At 39.6% G+C, this 20292-nt stretch overlaps 1 protein-coding gene across 1 annotated transcript in view; it reads right to left on the reverse strand.

Moving 5' to 3' along the window:
- Window positions 1-19807, reverse strand: part of CFDP1 (craniofacial development protein 1) — a 104363-nt gene extending 84556 nt beyond the window's left edge. Inside the window, exons 1-5 of the mRNA XM_019979626.2 lie at window positions 19602-19807; window positions 15267-15384; window positions 13100-13316; window positions 12676-12800; window positions 82-201 (exon numbers count right to left, since the gene is read on the reverse strand). Coding sequence (XP_019835185.2) covers window positions 82-201; window positions 12676-12800; window positions 13100-13316; window positions 15267-15384; window positions 19602-19665 — 644 coding nt within the window. The 5' untranslated portion in view covers window positions 19666-19807. The remainder of the gene's footprint in view (window positions 1-81; window positions 202-12675; window positions 12801-13099; window positions 13317-15266; window positions 15385-19601) is intronic.
- Between the last annotated feature and the right edge of the window lie 485 nt (window positions 19808-20292).

Here is a 20292-nt window from a genome sequence, read left to right on the forward strand (position 1 = left end):
GCTACAGGCAAGGCGCCCTTGTTGTGAAAACAGCTTCTCCAACGTGCCAGGTGCGTCTCGGCTTGAGACTAGACTACTCACCCTGACCCGGCAGGAAGTGATGGCACTGCTGGAGGGACGTTAGACTGGGGTTTTTCCTTCTCATTTTGCTTGAAGAAGGATTTGGCTTCTTTAGATGTGGCATCCACTTCCTTAATCACCCTGTACCAAGGGAAGACACCAAGTTTACAAGTGGAAGAAAAGGAGAGAAACAAAATCTAATAAAAAAGGCATAAAGAACCAAGGAAAAAATTACTGGGCTTTCTGTAAACTCTGGCTGCTGAGCGTTATGGTTAAAATTTACTTCAACAGTTCTAGACAGACATTAGCCCTTATTAATTCAAAAAAGGAAAGAGCAGCAGATGGAAGTCTGCTGTCTCTCAAACCCCCTCCATTACTTCTGTCACATGACCGTCACCCTGAATCAGAGCCCACGTGAGATCACCAAGGTGAAGACTGAAGGGCTCTCCCACTGCACCTCACGTGCACATTAGTGCTCACGCTTAAGTCAAAGTGGGAACAGGGACGTGGAGTAACTGGGAGAAACACACTGGCATTATTTCAGGAGAAAAGCAACAGTATAAACAATTGGGATACTCTAAAGAAGGCTCCTGTTCTGTACCTAAAACAACCCAAAGATGAAACAAAATTCCTTAAAACTAGCTACATAGTGATTTAGGAGTGAAAGAAAGTTACCCGATTGAGAACCCTGTCCAATTTCAAATCTGAGAAAACTGCCCTCAATAAAACTGACTCCTAAAGGATCAAATGAATATATGAATTTGATGCCAGAAATTTCAGATAAAGAGGGGAAATGCCTTATGTCTGCCTTGGGGTTCCCAAAACGTCTGAGGAATTTTGTTTAACTGCAATCCGTCTGTTGGAGGGTCCAAGATTATGGTGTTATTCTGAGTGTTCAAACAGGTCATTCACAATAATGACAGACAAACCCTATATTCCAGATTTGCAAAGAACAGAAGTCCTTATCTTTTCTTTTTCCTTCTAGGCTTCTTGGGACTAGAACCAAATTTTCATATTAAGAACTATCTCACTCCTGCACCCGGTACTATTTCACCATCACAGGTAACACAAAATGAGAGTTTTACATTTAAGAACCTTTGGGGCTTCCCTGGTGGTCCAGTGGCTAGGGCTCCATGCTCTCAATGCAGGGGGCTGAACATTGATCCCTGGGCAGGGAACTGGATCCCACGTGCCACAGCTAAAAGATCTCACATCCTGCAACTGTGTGGATCACAACAAACTGTGGAAAATTATTAGATGGGAATACCAGATCACCTTACCTGTCTCCTGAGAAACCTGTACGCAGGTCAAGAAGCAACAGTTAGAACATGGAACAACGGATTGGTTCAAAACTGGGAAAGGAGTACATCAAGACTGTATACTGTCATCCTGCTTATTTAACTTATATGCAGAGTCTGTATGTGTGCTCAGTTGCTCAGTCGTGTCTGACTCTTTGCAACCCATGTTGCCCGCCAGGCTACTCTATCCATGGGAATTCTCGAGGCAAGAATATTAGACTGGGCTGCCATGCCCTCCTCCAGGGGATCTTCCCAAACCAGGGATCAAACCCAGGTCTCCCACATTGGAGGTGGACCTTTTACCGTCTGAGCCACCAGGGAAATGTGAAATTCACGTTTCACCATGTGAAATGCCAGGCTGGATGAATCACAAGTGAAAATCAAGATTGCTGGGAGAAATATCAACAACCTTAGTTATGCAGATGATACCATCCTAATGGGGAAAATGAAGAGGAACTAAAGAGGCTCTTGATGAGGATGAAAGAGTACAGTGAAAAAGCTGGCTTGAAACTCAACATTAAGAAAAGTAAGATCATGGTATCTCGTCCAATACCTTCATGGCAAATGGAAAGGGAAAAAGTGGAAGCAATGACAGATTTTATCTTCTTGGGCTCCAAAAATCACTGCAGATGGTGACTGCAGCCATGAAATTAAAAGATGCTTGCTTCTTGGAAAGAAAGCTATAACAAACCTTGACAACATATTAAAAAGCAGAGCCATCATTGTGCCAACAAAGATCCATATAAGTGAAGGGATATGGTTTTCCCAACAGTCATGTAGGGATGTGAGAATTGGTCCATTAAGAAGGCTAAGCGCCAAAGAACTGCTGCTTTCGAACTGTGATACTGGAGAAGACTCTTGGAGAGTCCCTTGGACTGGAAGGAGATCAAACCAGTTTATCCAAAAGGAAGTCAACCATGAATATTCACTGGAAGGACTGATGCTGAACCTCCAAAACTTTAGCCACCTGATGCAAAGAGCTGACTCACTGGAAAAGACCCTGATGCTGGAAAAGACTGAAGGCAGGAGGAAAATTGGGCAACAGAGGATGAGATATTTAAATAGCATCACCGACTCAATGGACATGAATACGAGCAAACTCCAGGAGATAGTGGGGGACAGAGAAGCATGGAGTGCTGTAGTCCATGAGGTCTAAAAGAATCAGACTCAATTTAGCAACTGAACAACTGCTGTCCTAAGAAAATCTCTCCATAATACATCAAAGTCAAAAACAGAGGGAGAATCTATATGATAGATTAGACCATCATTCCCCAAATAAACACTCCTTCCCTGTTGACCAAGAAGATATTCCCCAACCCCCACAGATGATGAGCTTGGATATATGACTTCAGTGGTCAATGAGATGTTAACTGATTTGACAGGAAAAGAAGCTTTAAACGTATTTGTGCTTTTTCACTTGTCCCTTGAATTCCTCCCTTTAGCCATAAGAATATGCCTCAAGGAGCTGCTGGTCTAAGACAGTGGAAAAACACACGCTGCAAAAGTCTCAACCCAACCAGCAGCTTGGACACCAGCCTAGATGAACTGAACTCCAGATATCTAGAAACACATGTGTAACAAATAAATGGGTATTATTGTATACCACTTTTGAGGGGAATGGTCAGTAGCATTCCTGTACCAACAGCTAACACATTTACAATTCATGAGTAAGAACATGGATATCTAAGGAGCTAAGTTACTTTTTCTCATCTAGAGATTAAGTAGCAATGCTAGAGAGAATCTTTTAACTCTACTTTCCAAATACGGTTGCCATAAATTTCCCAGCTCCCATGTGGTCCAGAAACTGACACTACCCCAATGAAAAGTATGTCACCCCACTTGAAACCAAGTGGGCCTTTGTGGCTGCGTCAGCTCACGAGGTTCAGGGGAAAGGGCTCTTCTAAGACTTGCTGAGAAAAGTGATAGAGCTTCCAGGTGGCTGTCTCTCGGAACACACCTCTAAAACCCCACGTCACCACATAAAAAGTCTGTCTGCCTTGAAGCTACCATGCTGGAAAGAACACATGCGAATACCACAGGGAGAGAGAGATCTAAGGAGCCGTTCCAGACCCCAAGTGTTTGAGTCTTCCTGGCCCAGACACCAGACAAGGAAGTAAATAAGCTATCAAGATGGTCCCAGACCCAGCCACTAAGTACAACTGCAAGACAGGCTCTGCACGAGAACCATCTAGCTGAGCCCAGCCACCCCATAATTAAGAGAAATTATAATAAAACAATGGTCTTAAGTGGCTAAGTTTTGGTGTGATTCCTTACACTGTAATAGAAAAAAAAAAAACAACAAAATAAACTTATGTCCAAACCTGAGAGTTGCAGAGTCTAAGAATACTGGCCTGGAAGGTTGCTTTAAATCTCCTTGCCCTGGGCAGAATCTGGGGAGACCTAAGATGGTTCATTAAGAGAAGTGGAATCTTTCACTTGGAAATGGTGGTCTGAACACATGCTCTACTTTCTACCAAAACCCTGCCAAATAGTGGTAATAAATTTACAAAAGCAGAACTACACAGTGATAAGAACAGGAATAATAAGAGAAAGATATCAATCAAACTTTTGAAGGTAGAAAGCAAACAGACAAGTCAGCAGGTGACCGAGGTGTGTGCTCTGCTCTCTCAAGCTGCAGCCATGTGGAATGGCCAATAAACACACCATATCTCCTACAAAGGTTCAGGAAATTGAGATACCAGGAACCTTTGAAGGTGGAAGAGAGGAGTGCGGTTAAAACCATCTGAATGTCTGTATCAGGAGCACCTAGGTCCCAGATTCCCTTCTCCACTGGGTGCCACAGGCTACTGACCCCAACCAATCCAGCAGAATCCATTACTTGGCAGAAAGATGAGAAACCACCAAAGTTCTAGATTCAAAGGGCAGGGCTGAAGTTTCAAGACTCATTCTCAAAACAGACAAATTAAATGAAAATGTATTTCCTCAGATTTCCCATGCCACAACAACCCCAAATGTTACGTGTTTCCTATGTGTTCACATGCATGTGTCATTAGATGGAGCCGCTGCCTCACCTGTCCTGGACTTCGCACCAGTAAGAAACAAACGTGTGTTATGCTACTGACGTCCTGGGTTTATTTGTCACCCCAGCAGAGCCAAGTCTAGCCTTACTATTACATCAATTTAACCGACAGCAATTTCAGAATAAGAGAAAACATGGGAGGTTATCAACAAAAAGGAAAATTTCCTAGAAGGATGAGTTTCCATAAAATGGCTGCTCCAAAGAACAGCTGACCCAGCAATTCACTTTATTTCTTTATTTAAAATAAATATTTTGACTGCACCAGGCACCTTACAGGATCTCTGTTCCCCGTCCAGAGATTGAATGCAGGACACAGCAGGGACAGCCTCACATCCTAACCACTAGGCTGCCAGGGAACTCTCATGACCCCACAATGTAAAAAGTTCCACATCAAGGCACAGCATTATGAAAGTTCAGCAGGCTAGTGATGAGAGAAGATACAAATCATGTGCCCCCAAATTACAGGGAAAGTAAAAGAAGCCTTTATGCAAAGTATGCTTTGTTTTCTTATTTTACCACAATATGAACAATATGTTTCTGCCAGCAATTTAAGACAACTGAGTGGACATTATCTAAAAAAGCAACCTAGATGCAGGCCCTGTGTTACATGTGAGACAGAAAAAGATGTAACATGGTCTCTGCCTTGACTGGCTCACAGTCCATTGGGATAGCCAATCATGAAAACACGTCATAACAAAATGTGATATATGGTAAGTGCCATAAAGCAAGCAAAGAAAAAAGGATAAGCTGTGGGGAAAAAAGTATAAGGAAAAAGTATCTCTATAAATTTATTACTGTCAAAGTCTTATTCATATTCACTAGGGAAAAAAGTTCTATAAACTGGAATATTTCTCAGGGACTCTGGTAAAGGACACAAAGGAATAACAAGCAGACTACTGTACACTGAGGCTATGTCTAGAAGAACTCCAGTTTTAAGAAGCAATGAGAAGAGGTTTGCAGAATCCCCTGGAGGCCCAGGGGTTAGGATTCAGTGCTCTCACTGTCAAGGCCTGAGGTCAGTTCCTGTTCAAGAAACTAAGAGCCCGCGATCCATGGGGGCAGCCAGAAAAAAAAAAGAAGGGTGGGGGGAGCTATCAAAATATCTTCAAGTAAGAGAATAGTTAAATTATAGACCACTTCTAATATACAAGAGGGATCCCTGTCAGGAAAAGGCCCACCAATACCAACAGCTAATTCAAGTGCTATCAGCAGAAATTCCATCTTAACTTCATTTTCACTTAATCAGAACTTCCTGAAAAGTCTTTATTTAGCAGAAACTTTCCATGACTGGCCTCTTCCAAAAGGTGAATCATTTAGGAAAGTCTGAGGTAACTGGCTCAGCTGGTTATATGATAAGGAAGGGTAAAAAAAATCACTATTTTTCCTCATTCCCAGTGTTAATAAGCTACACATTTTTCAAGTGGAGAAAAACTGAAACAAAATGGTAAAAACTCAAAATTTAGCATTTAAAACATATTAGGAAAAAACTAAACACTAATCTTTGCTAACACTACCTTATGCTTATACTTATAAATTCTTCCCAGTCATTATAGCTCTTTCTCACATTTTTCTAAGATGTAGTAATGCTCTTAATTGATACAAAGACAGAAAGAGCAGAATAATGACATCAGGAGATTAAAAGATATGCTCAAATCCATTTACCAAGTTTGCATCAATTAAAATTCAGGCCCTCCAAATTCTTACATAATGTTCTTTATAATACATAAATTTAACTATAAATACTTTAAGTTTAAAAAAATGCTGCCAACATGCCAATTATTATCAGAATTTTTGTTTAGGAGGAAAAAATTCCAGAGAACTTTCCCTTAGCATGTTATATGTCTCTGCAATATATATGTTTAAACAAATAAGCATATATACTACCTTTAATATAAAATATATATATATGTGAGTATGTATATTTATTGGGAAAAAAAACTGTTTCCTTATTCATATTTGTTTCTTTGATAAACACTGGGCTGCCCTCTTCTGATAAATGACAGAAACAGCAGGCTCCCTGGATACTCATCCAGTATTTAAAATCATGATGCATTTGCTTAAAAAATGAAATAGGGGAAAAAAAATTTTTTTAAGAAAATTTGTGTCAATTATATTTATAAGTATTAATAAATCCACAAAATTTAATTTGATTAGGAAATTTAATGATTTTTCATAACAACAGTTATTCACCAGCTTTTCTTACTCTGTCAAGTCAATGGTAGAGTTATAATAAATCTTTCTCAGATATCCTGTATGACACGTGGGAAACAATGCAAGCCAAGAAAGATTTCCAAAAATTTAAAACCTATATTCCTAATGATATATTAAATTTTCTGTATTTTTTGTAGGACTTCCAAACTTTAGAGGCTCACCATCAGTGTTCTACTACCCTCTGCTGGACAACTCAATAGTTCCCAGTGGATTTCTGGCAGCAAAATACATTCTTAATTCACATCAAGATTTATTTAATGGATCCCAAAAAGGATTATGGCTTCCCTGGTGGCTCAGAGGTTAAAGCGTCTGCCTGCAATGTGGGAGACCTAGGTTCGATCCCTGGGTCGGGAAGATCCCCTGGAGAAGGAAATGGCAACCCACTCCAGTATTCTTGTCCGGAGAATCCCATGGACGGAGGAGCCTGGTGGGCTACAGTTCCACAGGGTCGCAAAGAGTCGGAAGTGACTGAGCGACTTCACTTTCACTTTCAAAAAGGATTATGAGGGAAAAGACTATCTCTGTAATGGAGAATCCCTACAGATATCACCTAAGCGGTCTAACTCATCAGCACCAGTGCTGGGTGGTAATGATATGATGCGCTGAGGAGGATAAACCATCATCAGTGTAGTATTTTTGTCTAAAGTGATTAACATGAAGCTAACCATGCGGTAACAATGCACCCACCGAAACTGAGAGACATCCTGCCACACAGATGGGCTCTTAACACTAAATGCAGAGGGTAATCCTGGACTGGATTTGGGACTGGGCAAGAAATACAGGTATTAAGAACATTTGGAATAACTATGCAAAGATCTGACTAGAATTGTACATACAGCTACCAAAAACGTGAGCTGCAAACTACCTAACAAAAGATAGGTACAAAAATTTTGAGTATTTAAAAAGTCGCCTAGAAATTTGATAGTGTCACAATACTCAAGATATGAATGATGAACTCACAGCCTTAAACAGAACATATACCAATTATTGCAAAGTACTCACATGTGATATTACTGTATTAGTCATGTGCAGTTAGACCATACTACAGTGAGAAAGTTTAGGGTTATTTTCCCAATTAAAACCCCAAAATGTGATAAAATGTAAGCATTTCTCTTTACAAATTGTTATTTTTATAATCATTTTAATTTTTAATCATGTGACTTTAAAATTCATTTTTTAATAACTAAGAAAGTAAAACTGTTATTATTTTTTAATCCTAATTTGCTGATGGCAAAAAAATCCCCACACTGTATGTCTCTGTAAAAAAAAAAAACTCTTTTTTTAAAAATATCTTTTCTGAATGCAGCAGAAGTAATAAACCACGTGATGATAACAGAAGTGACTTCAAAGAAATGAAGGGCAACTGAGGGGAAGCTGATTTTACTCCATGAGCCCTCACACACTGGGCTTGGTTTTTGATCATACAGGGCTAAAACCACGGTGAGTTCTTTGCAGACATGTTTTAGCTAGTAAAGCAACAAATTCACAAAAACTTCTGCAGCATTTACATATAAAACATGAAGAAATAAACTCAAAATCAAAAGAATTATTTGGAAGAAACACTACTAAATTCAAAAGTCAATAGAAACAGATACAAAATTCCATTCATTAGCATTGTGGCCAAAAGGGAAAGAAGTACTTTCTGTTGCTAAACAAAACAGAATAAACCATTTCCAGGACATTAGTAAAAGACCATATCAATGATGTTTGCTTGGAAATCTTGGTGAATCCGTGACAAAGAAGGTAGTTCAGTTTAACTTTCCAATGACACCATGGCTTGAGGTATTTGGGATCTAGCTTATGATAAACTATGACAAAGTTAGCAAAGTGTTTCTTCAATGCAATTTGAAGAATGACAAATTACTGCTGATATGAAAATTATTTTAATATTTGTGATTTAAACATGAGGGTGATATTAAAAAGTCTTTTTTTAAAATCAGTTTCTTGTTAACAAACATTAACTGACAGTGATCTGTATAATAAAAGTAGGATCACATGACAACAGATGAGATTCAAAGTGTGTTTGCAAGAATAAGTTCCAATGACACAGCTGCAGGACAGGGAAACAGTTTAGATTAAGGGGACTGTGCTAGAACATAAATCAACACACTGCTTCCTTCGCTGAGAAAAATCTTAATACAAAACAAAAAACCCCACTATTCTGAGCACAGTAGGAAAACCTGTGAATCATGTAAAGCTAATGCATTAAATTTAAAAGACTATATTTGATAAACTGAAAGCTGATCATAAATGTGGATATATTATATATGCTGAGGTACAATGGTTATGAAGAAAGTGCCGTAAGAATGAACTACAGAAAAAATTTAGTGCTTCTAAAAGAGAAACAATAAACATATGGTCCCCAGTTCTAAAGATCTCAATTAAATAGTAAAACATGCTTATCTGTCTGCTTTGTTTTTTTTAGGCTTTGTTTTGTTTTTTTTGAGGGTTGGGGGGTTGTGGCAGGAACCTTGAAGGATCTTAAGTTTCTTGACCAGGAATTGAACCTGGGCCCTCAGCCATGAAAACACAGAGTCCTAATCATTTGATCATTAGGGAATTCCCAGTTTGGTGTTTTCAACAATCTTAGTACTTTCATACAGGGATGAGACTGAACATATTTTTCAGAAGCAAATAAATAATAAGAGCAAAAGTGAAAAATAAAAGCCTGAAGAACAGTCCCTACAAATTAACATGTTTGATAGAATATTTTGAATTATACTTTCCATAAAAAAGAAATCCACACATAGAGAATTCATGCATCCAGAATTCCTTTATCCCATTGAAATATAACTTAAATTTAATTATAAAAAAATTTAATTATAACTTGACAGGATAAATGACTGGAACTGACTACTGATGAAGCATGGAAGATGAAATCGGAAAACACAGTTATTACTAATCATTTCATGATTACTAAATCAAATCATTACTCTCTATGCCTTAAACTTATATAGTGCTGTATATCAATTATTTCCTCAATAAAACTGCAAGAAAAAAAGTTATTAATGACTTCATTTGAAAAAAGTAAAAATGAAAATCCTGAACTTAATGAGACTGCCTTAAAATCCACACGTCCATCTCCATTAACTTTACATTATTGCAGATTATTATTTAAACTATCTGCAGTGAAGGACTTTGACATAAAATTTTCAACCTGTTGCAGAACAGTATTATTGTAAAACACAATCAAAAGAAATTATTAGAAAAATAAATGTAACCAATACAATATTGTAAAGTTAAAAAATTAAATTAAAAAAAATAATAAATTTAAAAGATACAATACAGCCATTTGAGATGGATTTCTTTATGATGAATATTATTTTTTAAAAAATTAAAAAGAAGCCAAGGAAGAACACCAACACAGAAACAGTAATTTACAAATACATTATCCTCTAGGAGTAGGGCTGTCACCAATCCCACTTAGACTAGATAATTAACGAGAAATAAGCTATTCTGACATATTAAAAACTGCAAAAATTAATATAAACAGTACTTTTTCAAAGTATGTGTCTAGATGTTAAGTATTAAGAACTGATACTCTACTCTTAGTTTCTTGTTTCAATTATATAATTAAAGTGGATTCCTTTCATCAATCACTTACACTCACATTTTCAATGACCAATATGTAGAGTTACTGGGAATTCCCTGGGGGTCCAGCGGTTAGGACTCAGCACTTTTGGCACTGAGGTCGGGGTTTCAACCCCTTGTCCAGGAACTGAGATCTCACAAGTTTTTTGGGGGTACAGCCAAGGGAAAAAAAAAAAAAGTACAGCTGTATAACTCTTTTCCTTTTCTTATTTATGTTCATTTTGATTGTATATACTGAAATGTAACTTTATATCTGCATGTTAAATCTCATTGTTAAAAGTGTGAGCTTGCATTTTGTATCCTTTTAACATACTTTTCTAATAATTCCTTTTTTGTGTTTTAGGAAAGTACTGGTTTGCAACAGGCTGAATATTTAAAATCAGGATCCTTCACTAGAGTGAGTTGAGAGAATAATCTATATTAATGTGAAATCTACTGGATGTGAGAGTTACACTGAGTCACCATGGAAAATATCTTTGTTCTTAGGAAACAGGAATGAAGTATTTAAGAGTGAAGTGTCATGAGACCTACAATTCGTAAAAGGTTCAGCCAAAATAAAAAGAGAGAAATACAGATACAGATGGTGGAGAAAGAGGCAAAACATTTACAGGTGGTGAATCAGTATGACAGGCATATGGATGTTCATTGTAATACTATTCTTAGAACACTTTTGTAAGTGTAAATTTTTTGAGAAGAAAAAAGGAGGAAAAAAAATAAAAAATAACACAAAAAGAGTGAAAATATCTATGTACGTGTGCTGAGTATTCAAGTCGCTTCAGTTGTATCCGACTCTTTGTGACCCCATGGACTGTAGCCTGCCAGGATCATCTGGTCCATCGGATTCTCCAGGCCAAAATAATGGAGTGGGTTGCCTTGCCCTTCTCTAGGAAATATACATATGTGTAACTTAATTCATAGCAGAAAGTAACACAACATTGTAAATCAACTGTATTCCAATTAAAAAAATAGCCACAACCACCATCAACAAAAAAATAATAAAATTTTCCTTCACATCATTTATAAAACAATGCCAAAACTTTTTCCAAGATATATTTTCATTAAATGAAACAACTGTTGGAAATTAGATATTATTTGTTTTTAAGAACATCAACTTTAAGGAAAATAACATTACTGATTGGTAGGCAATTCATTTGTTCTCCTCTAGCTCTAAATTCGGAGAAGCAATGGCACCCCACTCCAGTACTTTTGCCTGGAAAATCCCACATACAGAGGAGCCTGGTAGGCTGCAGTCCATGGGGTCGCTAGAGTAGGACACGACTGAACGACTTCACTTTGAGTTTTCACTTTCATGCATTGGAGAAGGAAATGGCACCCCACTCCAGTACTCTTGCCTGCAAAATCCCATGGACGGAGGAGCCTGGTGGGCTGCAGTCCATGGGATCGCTAAGAGTCGGACACGACTGAGCGACTTCCCTTTCACTTTTCACTTTCATGCATTGGAGAAGGAAACGGCAACCCATTCCGGTGCTCTTGCCTGGAGAATCCCAGGGACGGGGAAGCCTGGTGGGCTGCCGTCTATGGGGTTGCACAGAGTCGGACACGACTGACGCGACTTAGCAGCAGCAGCAGCAGCAGCTCTAAATTACAAATCCACTGTTTTCATATTAAATTTTTTAAAAATGGGAAAGAGGAAAATTCTAGGCATGTGGCTCTCATCCAAAACAACCCAAGTATTAAGCCTGTACTGTTTTGCTAAACTAGTAACAAATCTATGAATCAACTGAAAAAAATAATAGAGATGAGCAAACAGCATCAGAATCAAACTTCTCTCCTAGTACTTTAAACTGTCAGCGGATTTCAAACGTTTTATTGGGGCTTATACTTCAAAGTCAGGGAAAGTACTGAAGGGAGAAAGAGCCCAGACGCAAAGTACGGCGGTGAGTAAGTGGAAGCAAACAGTTAGCGCTCACAGTTGGTTGCTTCTGTTCAGCCAACCACTGCATGCTGCCCCAAAACTACATTACCACACATGAAAGGACATTCTCCTGCTCCCTGATGATTAATGGAGCCACTCTTTTCCTTGAGTTCAAATATAACTCATCCAAAATATTAAGATAGGTTGGAAAGAGGACAGATGTCTAACATCATTTAGAAAGATGTTCCTTTTTAGGGGCTTGCCTCCCTGGTAGTCCCGAGGTTGAGAATCACCGTGCAATGCAAGGGACACCGGTCTGATCCCTGATCTAGAAGGATTCCACATGCCTAGGGGCAGCTAAGCCTGTGCATCACAACCAATGAGCCCGCACCTAGAGCCCACGCTGCACAACCAGAGACGCCACAGTGAGAAGCCCGAGCACCGCAGAGAGAAAGCTCACACGCAGCAACGAAGACCCAGCGCGGCAAAAAATACATAGAATATACATTAAAAGAAAAATGTTTCTTTTAAAAAGAACTAATTTTGGGGAAAAAAAAAAAAAAAAGAACTAAGTTTGAAGTTTGTGAATGTCATCTTACCTGACTTCTTCACCAGCAAAATCAAACACCTTTGTAATTTTAACTTTTTCTGTTTCTTTAGGTTTCTCTAGCCTTTCTGCTTTGACCAAATGACTTGAACTTGTCTCTTCAGTCTCCTCTCCTGTCTATGAAAAAAGAAGTGTAATAAATTTCACATTAGGATGAAAACTAAAAGATCCACTCAAATATATTGTTCCCGGATAGTCTCAACACGTGTTTCATCTCTAAACACTTAAATACTCACTGAATTGATATGATTAGAAAAGCTTATGTTTTCTCCCACAGGGAATGCTTTGCTTTTCACTTAGTAGAGTTACTATTAAAAAGCAGCTAATCAGATTTCTGCTGTAAGTCTCAAATCTCGGTTTGTAAATTTTCTGGGAAATTTCCAAGAAGCAGTCATCCTATTCACCAGTTAACTTACTTTAACGTGTGTACTTGGGGGCACTTTTGATTTCGGGCCTACATCATTCAGGAAGCTGGCCCACAGTTCATCCTCCTTCTTTTTCCTGGCATCCTCTGACTCAACACCTTTTTGCTGCTCTGTTGCTGCATCTTCCTCCTCACCACTACTTCCTCCGGATTCCTCATTGGCATCCTCTTCGTCCTCTTCTAGTGAGAGGCCACCTTGTTTTCTCTTCCTAGTCACCAACAGTAAGAAGGAAGAAGAAAGATAAGACAAACAGGCAAAATAATTTCAGTTATTCTTTCCTGAATTCCAAACATGTTGGAAACTTCAGAAAACTTTTAAATAGGGACGACTGATTTAAAGGACTACTTACCTCACCGTGTGACATGGTGAGTGGGAGAGGTTAAGCTGAGATTTTGTGGAAGAAAAAAAGAACTGAGCTCTCAGAGTTACCATTTACCAAAAACACTTAGAATTAAAATCTACTCTTCTACTTCTGAATTAGGACTAGCTATTCTCACCAAGAAAACACCGAAAATCACCTCAATCAAAAAGAGGGCTCTAAGAATATATATATGCCAGATACTTTTAAAAGTCACTCCATTTGGAGAACAGATATTGAAGAGAGCCTCAGATTTAGTCACACTGTTTCTTTCTAGAATTCTGAGGGAATGGGGAGTAGAGAATCCATGTTTCTTCCAACTTTCTGAAGACAGGAAAGCTGGAATACAGAAAAACTCAAGGACAAAAGAATTGAGCCAAGACTTAAAAGAGCAAATTGTTTCCTAAGACTATTCTGACTTCAAGTGAATCATCTAATACTCAAAATTCTTCTACAATCTGCTTTTTGCTTCAATGCCCAGGAAGACAGAAACACCAATCAAAAAGAATAAAAGACTTCTATTGAAAGACTCCCTTATCTGAGTTAAGTAACTTGTGAGAACTTTCATACTTTTTTGTTGGGAGTGCAATTTAGTACCAGGCTTATAGAAGGTAATTTGCCTATACCAATATATATATATATTTTACTACATATAACCCTGGGTCAAACAATTCTACTTCTCCATGATCTGATTTATAAATATACAAGGGTACAAAGACAAAGAATATTCATTGTAGTCTTATTTGCTGTAGTAAAGATAAGGACAATCTAAAGGTCTCTCAAGGAATGTTTAAACAGAGTAGAGTGTATCCATAAAATGTAACACAATGCAGTTACCAAAAATAAAAAGGTACAGCTAAATGTACTGCTGTAGCATCATCGCCAAGGTGTGAAATAAGGAAAGTGACAAAAGATACGCAGACTACGCTACTATTCATACTTTTTTTTAGAGTAGGAGGTACAGGGTATTCTCTACTGGTTCACTGTTAGGACTCCCCGCTTCTACTGCAGAGAGCATGAATCCAATCCCTGGTCAGGGAACTAAGATCCCACAAGCTGTGTGGCAAAAAAATTTTTAAAAAGTAGGAAATACAAAATACACACTTATATATATACACAGAATGAGGGGCTTCCCAGGTGGCTCAGTGGTAAAGAATCACCTGCCAGTGCAGGAGACACAGGAGACTGGAATGCAATCCCTGGGTCAATAAAGATTCCCCTGGAGGAGGAAATGGCAAACCCACTCCAGTATTTTTGCCTGGGAAATTCCACAGACAGAAGAGCCTAGCAGACTACAGTCCATGGGGTTGCGAGGAGTTGGACATGACTTAGCGACTGAACATGGCACGGACAGAGAATTATTTCTGGCAATGTAATTCTTCTGAGACAAAGCAACAAGAAATAGGAATGGGATACATATTTTTTCTAGTAATTGAGCTTTTCTTTTCTCTTTCTGGCAAACCAATAGCTTGGAGAATCTTAGTTCCCCAACCAGGGACTGAATCAGGCCCTGGCACTGGATGCATAGAGTCCTAACCCCTGGACCACCGGGGGATACCCCAGTTTTGCATTTTAAATCAGGTGCACATATTACCTATTGATTTTTTTTAATTAAAGTTCAAAAATTATTAAAGCTTACCAGAGAATAAGAATTTAATCCTAAAAGGTCACCAAATATTTCCCTCAATGAGAAAAAGGTTAGAGACTGGCAGCAAGAAATCTGTCATCAGACCAATGCCAGCAATCTGGATGGCTGTGTCAACAGCCCCTGACTTCTAAGGGCCTTGAGGGCAGCATCACCTGGCCAGAACGCTCTCAGCCTTTCTTTTTGTCCCTTTGGTTTTCTGTGTCTCCTCTTCACCATCCACTTCATCTTCCTTCACTAATTCATTTATATCATCTTCACTATACTCTCCACCTGAAATAACATAACACGGTGGTCAGACAGACAGGAATAAAGGTTTTCACATGGAGATGGCACATTTTCATTATGAAAAACTAGTACTTTCCTTTGTTCTTCACCAGACTAAAATATTTTCTGAGAGCTGTCCTCCCTGTTCCTGAAGACTAGGATAAGTTCGCCTACTCCAGGCCTCCAGGAGAGTCCATTAACTCACTCTACTTATATTTGCAATTTCTGCTATGCTCCACCCACCATGAGGACATGGATCAGCATGTCTTTACAACTATATGCTGAATGAACAGAAATTCCAAATCTACTACTGTCACTTTTCAAAGAAGAAACTGATGTTTTTACCTCATCATGGATATCTTTCAAAAGTAACCAAAAGTATCTTCTCTTATCAATAACAGAGGTTTAGAAAGAGGCTTAAAAACTTCAGGTTAAAAAAAAACAAAAAAAAAACACTTCAGGTTAGACAGAAAAAACAAATATGTCAATTTCCCATCTTCAGACACTGACATTCAGGGTCCCCAACAAAAGTGCTCCTTGGATGACTAGTCTGATCACTTTCTGTGGGCAGCAGTCAACAAATCCTGTACACAAAGAGATTCAATCAATTTTTTCTTTTTTATTTCATATAAGCTTTACTGCAAGTGTAACATACCAAAAAGCACACAAGCTAATGCACAGTTCACTGAAATTATGCAAACTGAACACTCCTGTTTAACTAGACCCAACTGAAGAAGCAGAACATGAACAGCTTTGCAGAAGTCCCTTGTGCCCTACTGCAATCACTAGCTACCAGCCACATCCCCCAAAGAACCATTATCCTGAACTCTAATGAAACAGATTAGTTTTATCTGTTTTTGAGCCTTAAGCAGACGCCTACAATATGAACTCTTGCATCCTGCTTCTTTCACTCGACATTTTATTTGTAAGTCACCTTGCCTGGAGAATTCCAAGGACAGAGGCTACAGTACATGGGGTCGTAAAGAGTCAGACACGACTGAGAGCAACTAACTCTTTTATTTCACTTTGTATGGAGATATAGCTTATTCATTGTCATCCCTAAATATTATTTCATTATATGACTATACCACAAGTTATTTACCCATTCCTGTATTGATGGATATTTGGTTTGGGGCCATTACAAAGAGTGGTATTCTGAACATTCCTCCAGATCCACTTAATTATTAAAGGTTTAATGTACAGTGAACTAGGACCGCCAAACAACTGAGGAAAGTCTCTAATATCAAGGCAAGACTAAAAACAGAAAGGAATTCAGAGGAAACAAAACTAGGGAAAAAAACTTTTATAATTAATATCCATATAGTAATAAGATACTTGCACTCACAAAACAAGAACATGATGCTATTTAAAAGTTTTCGAACAACAAAGAGAGTTATTAAAAATTAAAAATATTCAAGGGTCACATCTTGATGCCCAATACTGGTGATAAGGACAACAAGAAAATAAAGCACATGCCGCACCATGGCTTCGGAAGTTCCTGGTCTACAATGTCAAAGAGCTTGAAGTACTGCTGATGTGCAACAAATCTTACTGTGCTGAGACTGCACCCAACATCTACAAGAAAGCCAGTGTCATGGTGGAAAGAGGGCCATCCAAGTCACCAATGCCAGGCCATACAGAAAAGAAAACACACAGACAGCTTGTGTACACATTGTATTTGTGTTAATAAAAGCCATAAAACATAGAAAAAAATATGGAAAGAGAAAATACTCAACAGAAGAGGAGGATGTTAAAATACTGAAATATTCACATAAAGAAAAAAAAATCAGAGTTAGAAAATAGAGGATCAAAATGGAAGAAAAGAGAGTTCCAGTCAACATAAGAGTGAAAAGTGAAAGTTGCTCTGCTGCTGCTGCTGCTAAGTCGCTTCAGTCATGTCCAACTCTTTGCGACCCCATGGACTATACAGTCCATGGAATTCTCCAGGCCAGAATACTGGAGTGGGTAGCCTTTCCCTTCTCCAGGTGACCTTCCCATCCCAGGGACTGAACCCAGGTCTCCCACGTTGCAGGTGGATTCTTTACCAGCTGAGCCACCAGGGAAGCCCAACATAAGAGTAAATATACAATAATTCCAAAAAAATAAAATGGAGAAAACGGTCCCCTTCCCAAATTTAAAAAGTTCCATAAGGCCAAGACCAATGGATGAAAACAGACTCATACTAAGGTACAGTATATCACTGTGAAGTATCAGAAAATATCAGGAACAAAGATTCTATGAGCTTCCAGAGACAAACAAATTTTATGGAAATGAGTAAAAACTAGCAACAAGAGACTTCTTAAAATAATGGAGAAATGCCTTCAAAATTCAGATAGAAAACTACTGTAGAATACAGAGCTCCATACCAAACTATTAATCATGCCTGAGGGCCACCTACTTATTTTTAGATAGTCATGGTCTCACACAAAAAAAGTTTCTATCATCCATTTTTCTTCAATAAGCTATTTGAGGATTTATTCTCATTTTGGTGGAACACACCAAGAATGAAGACATCACGGGACCCAAGAAACAAAGAATCCAAAAGAAAAGGGAGACAAAAGGAACATCCAGAGTGGTGGTCAGGATGGAAGATTTTAAGTGTAAAAATGGTAAAGCCAAGTCAAATCCCAGCAGGTCAGAAGACAGAGAGGGACTTCAAAAAAGTGAATGATTATTTAATATATCAAAATGTCTTGAAAGATGATTTAGACAATTTTAAGAGTTTAGGATCAAATGAGTATTAAGTACACAGATGACTAAACAACAACAAAATGGCAATTATTCACTCCAAAGAAATCTAGTTCAAGAAAAGCAATAACTATATACAACATGACTCAGCCAAGAACCTGGTGTCCACAAAGTCATTACAAAAAAGGAATCAATACCAGTCTAATCCAAATTAGACATAGGAACATTGGCAGGCTGGGGATTTGGGAAGGGTCTGAAGTTGAAAAAGTCTATGTTTTGGCAGTGAGGAGAAAGACTCAAAAGGGTATTAAAAGAAGACCTAACATGGATCAGTTAAGTCAACAAACAATGCAAATACCAAATTTTAAAAGAAAGCAGTCTCTTCTAGAGAGAACTGACAGGGATAATAGGTGATGGAAAAGGTTCAGATTCAAAGTATTTCATTAATACTTGACTATTTTTAAGCATACCCATGCCATCTGTTTGGCTTCATCGGGGTTGAGACTGTAAAGAATCTGCCTGCAATGCAGGAGACCCGGGTTTGATCTCCTGGGGAAGGGAATGGCAACCTAATTCGGTATTCTTGTCTGGGGAATTCCAAGGACAGAGGAGCCTGGTGGGCTAAAATCCATGGGATCGCAAAGAAGCAGACACGACTGAGCGACTAACACGGTGCTTTTGATTAATATGAAAACTAGTTTTCAAATTATCACACTGGCCAATATCATAAGACCAATGTTGGTGGATAAGAACGGAACCTGGTAACCCAGTTGGGAAGCTATGGAGAGTCTTAGTGATAATGGAAGCTCAGTAAGAGCGAGATTACTGAGGGAGTGTTAGAAACGAACCTTCCACGTGGACTCAAACAGAACTGAATGATTATCTGGATCAAAAGAGTGAGAATAAGGTCAACTCCGACGGGTTTTTCGGTTTTGCTTTTACCTGAGCGATTGTACCAGCAGATACATCTAATGAGATGGGGGAGCCTGTGGAAAGCGCAGGATGGCGGACGGGTTAGGTCTGGGTGACATTTTAGCCCGGGTTTACACAAAAACTTTACAACTAAGGTCTGAAAAGACAGCAATGAGTGCAATCTTTGCTAAGAAGTAAAGGGCATCATTATGTTAACTTTTAAACAATCAGATCACTTCTGAGGACAGAAAGCTTATATGTGGGACATGCCAGTTAGCAATTCCCTGGGGACGCAAGGTCTGCCTTTCAGAAGAGTTCAGGGTGGGTGAGAAAACGCGATGCCCAACGACCCGCAGCGTCTGAGTTCACTTTCAGGTTCCCGCCCTCCGAGGTGGGGCGGCGGTCCAATCCAGGCCACCAGGAGCCGCTGCGCAAAACGCCTCGGCGGACGCAACCAGGGCCACGCGGGTTGTGCAGAGCCGGCCGGCAGGCGAGGGCGCGGGGCGGGGCCGCCTGAGGCGAGCGCTGCCCGGCCACCGGGCCCACGCACAACGGGCAAAGCGCGCCTCACGTGAGCCGCTGGGCGGGGCGAGTCGCCTCTCGCCTCAGGCGGAGTCGCTCACCCGAGGGCACGTAGTCCTCGTCCTCCTCGGAGGTGGAGAAGTCTTCAGAGTCGAATTCCTCCATGTCGCTACCGCGCAGGGTCTACAGGGGCGAAGCAGCTGTGCCCAACGGCAAAGCTCTAGGGATAGAGAGTAGTGGTGCGAGACAGGAGGCAGTGGCTGGGGCGGACCCCCGCAGCGTGGAGCATGCGCAACGCCTGCTACGCGCACCCAATGCGACACTTCCGGGCCAGAGGCTCGGGCTTGCAGACGCGGGCTCGCTGCTGTGGCGAGGCATGCTGGGACGAGTAGTCTTCAGCGCTCCGCCGCTTCGCCTGAGAGGATGTATCCTTGAAGCAAAATTTGTTTGCCTGTGGAAAGACGGCCGACCTTTGTTTAGTAGTTGACGTTTTTGAACTCGCTTACTTGTGAAAATTTACTGTCACCCCCAAAATCAAAAATTTCGGTGCTTTCTGGGTTTATTTGCGGACATGCGCAGAGAGAGAAAATTTTGAGTTAACCAGTGGTGGATCGTCGAGATTGGAAGTACATGATCCACTATATTACTTCAGCTCTAGAAGTGTAAATAAGTGTCGTATTCGCGGTCTATTTCTTGCCGCGGTTTTTCATCTTTGGGCTCTCTGTTAGAGATTTCGCTGTTTAAAACGACCCTGAGCATAGTGCTGGGGTGCTGCCTAATGTTCATAAGCAC

Source organism: Bos indicus, chromosome 18, assembly GCF_029378745.1.
Source record: "Bos indicus isolate NIAB-ARS_2022 breed Sahiwal x Tharparkar chromosome 18, NIAB-ARS_B.indTharparkar_mat_pri_1.0, whole genome shotgun sequence".
NCBI classification, from domain to species: domain Eukaryota; kingdom Metazoa; phylum Chordata; class Mammalia; order Artiodactyla; family Bovidae; genus Bos; species Bos indicus.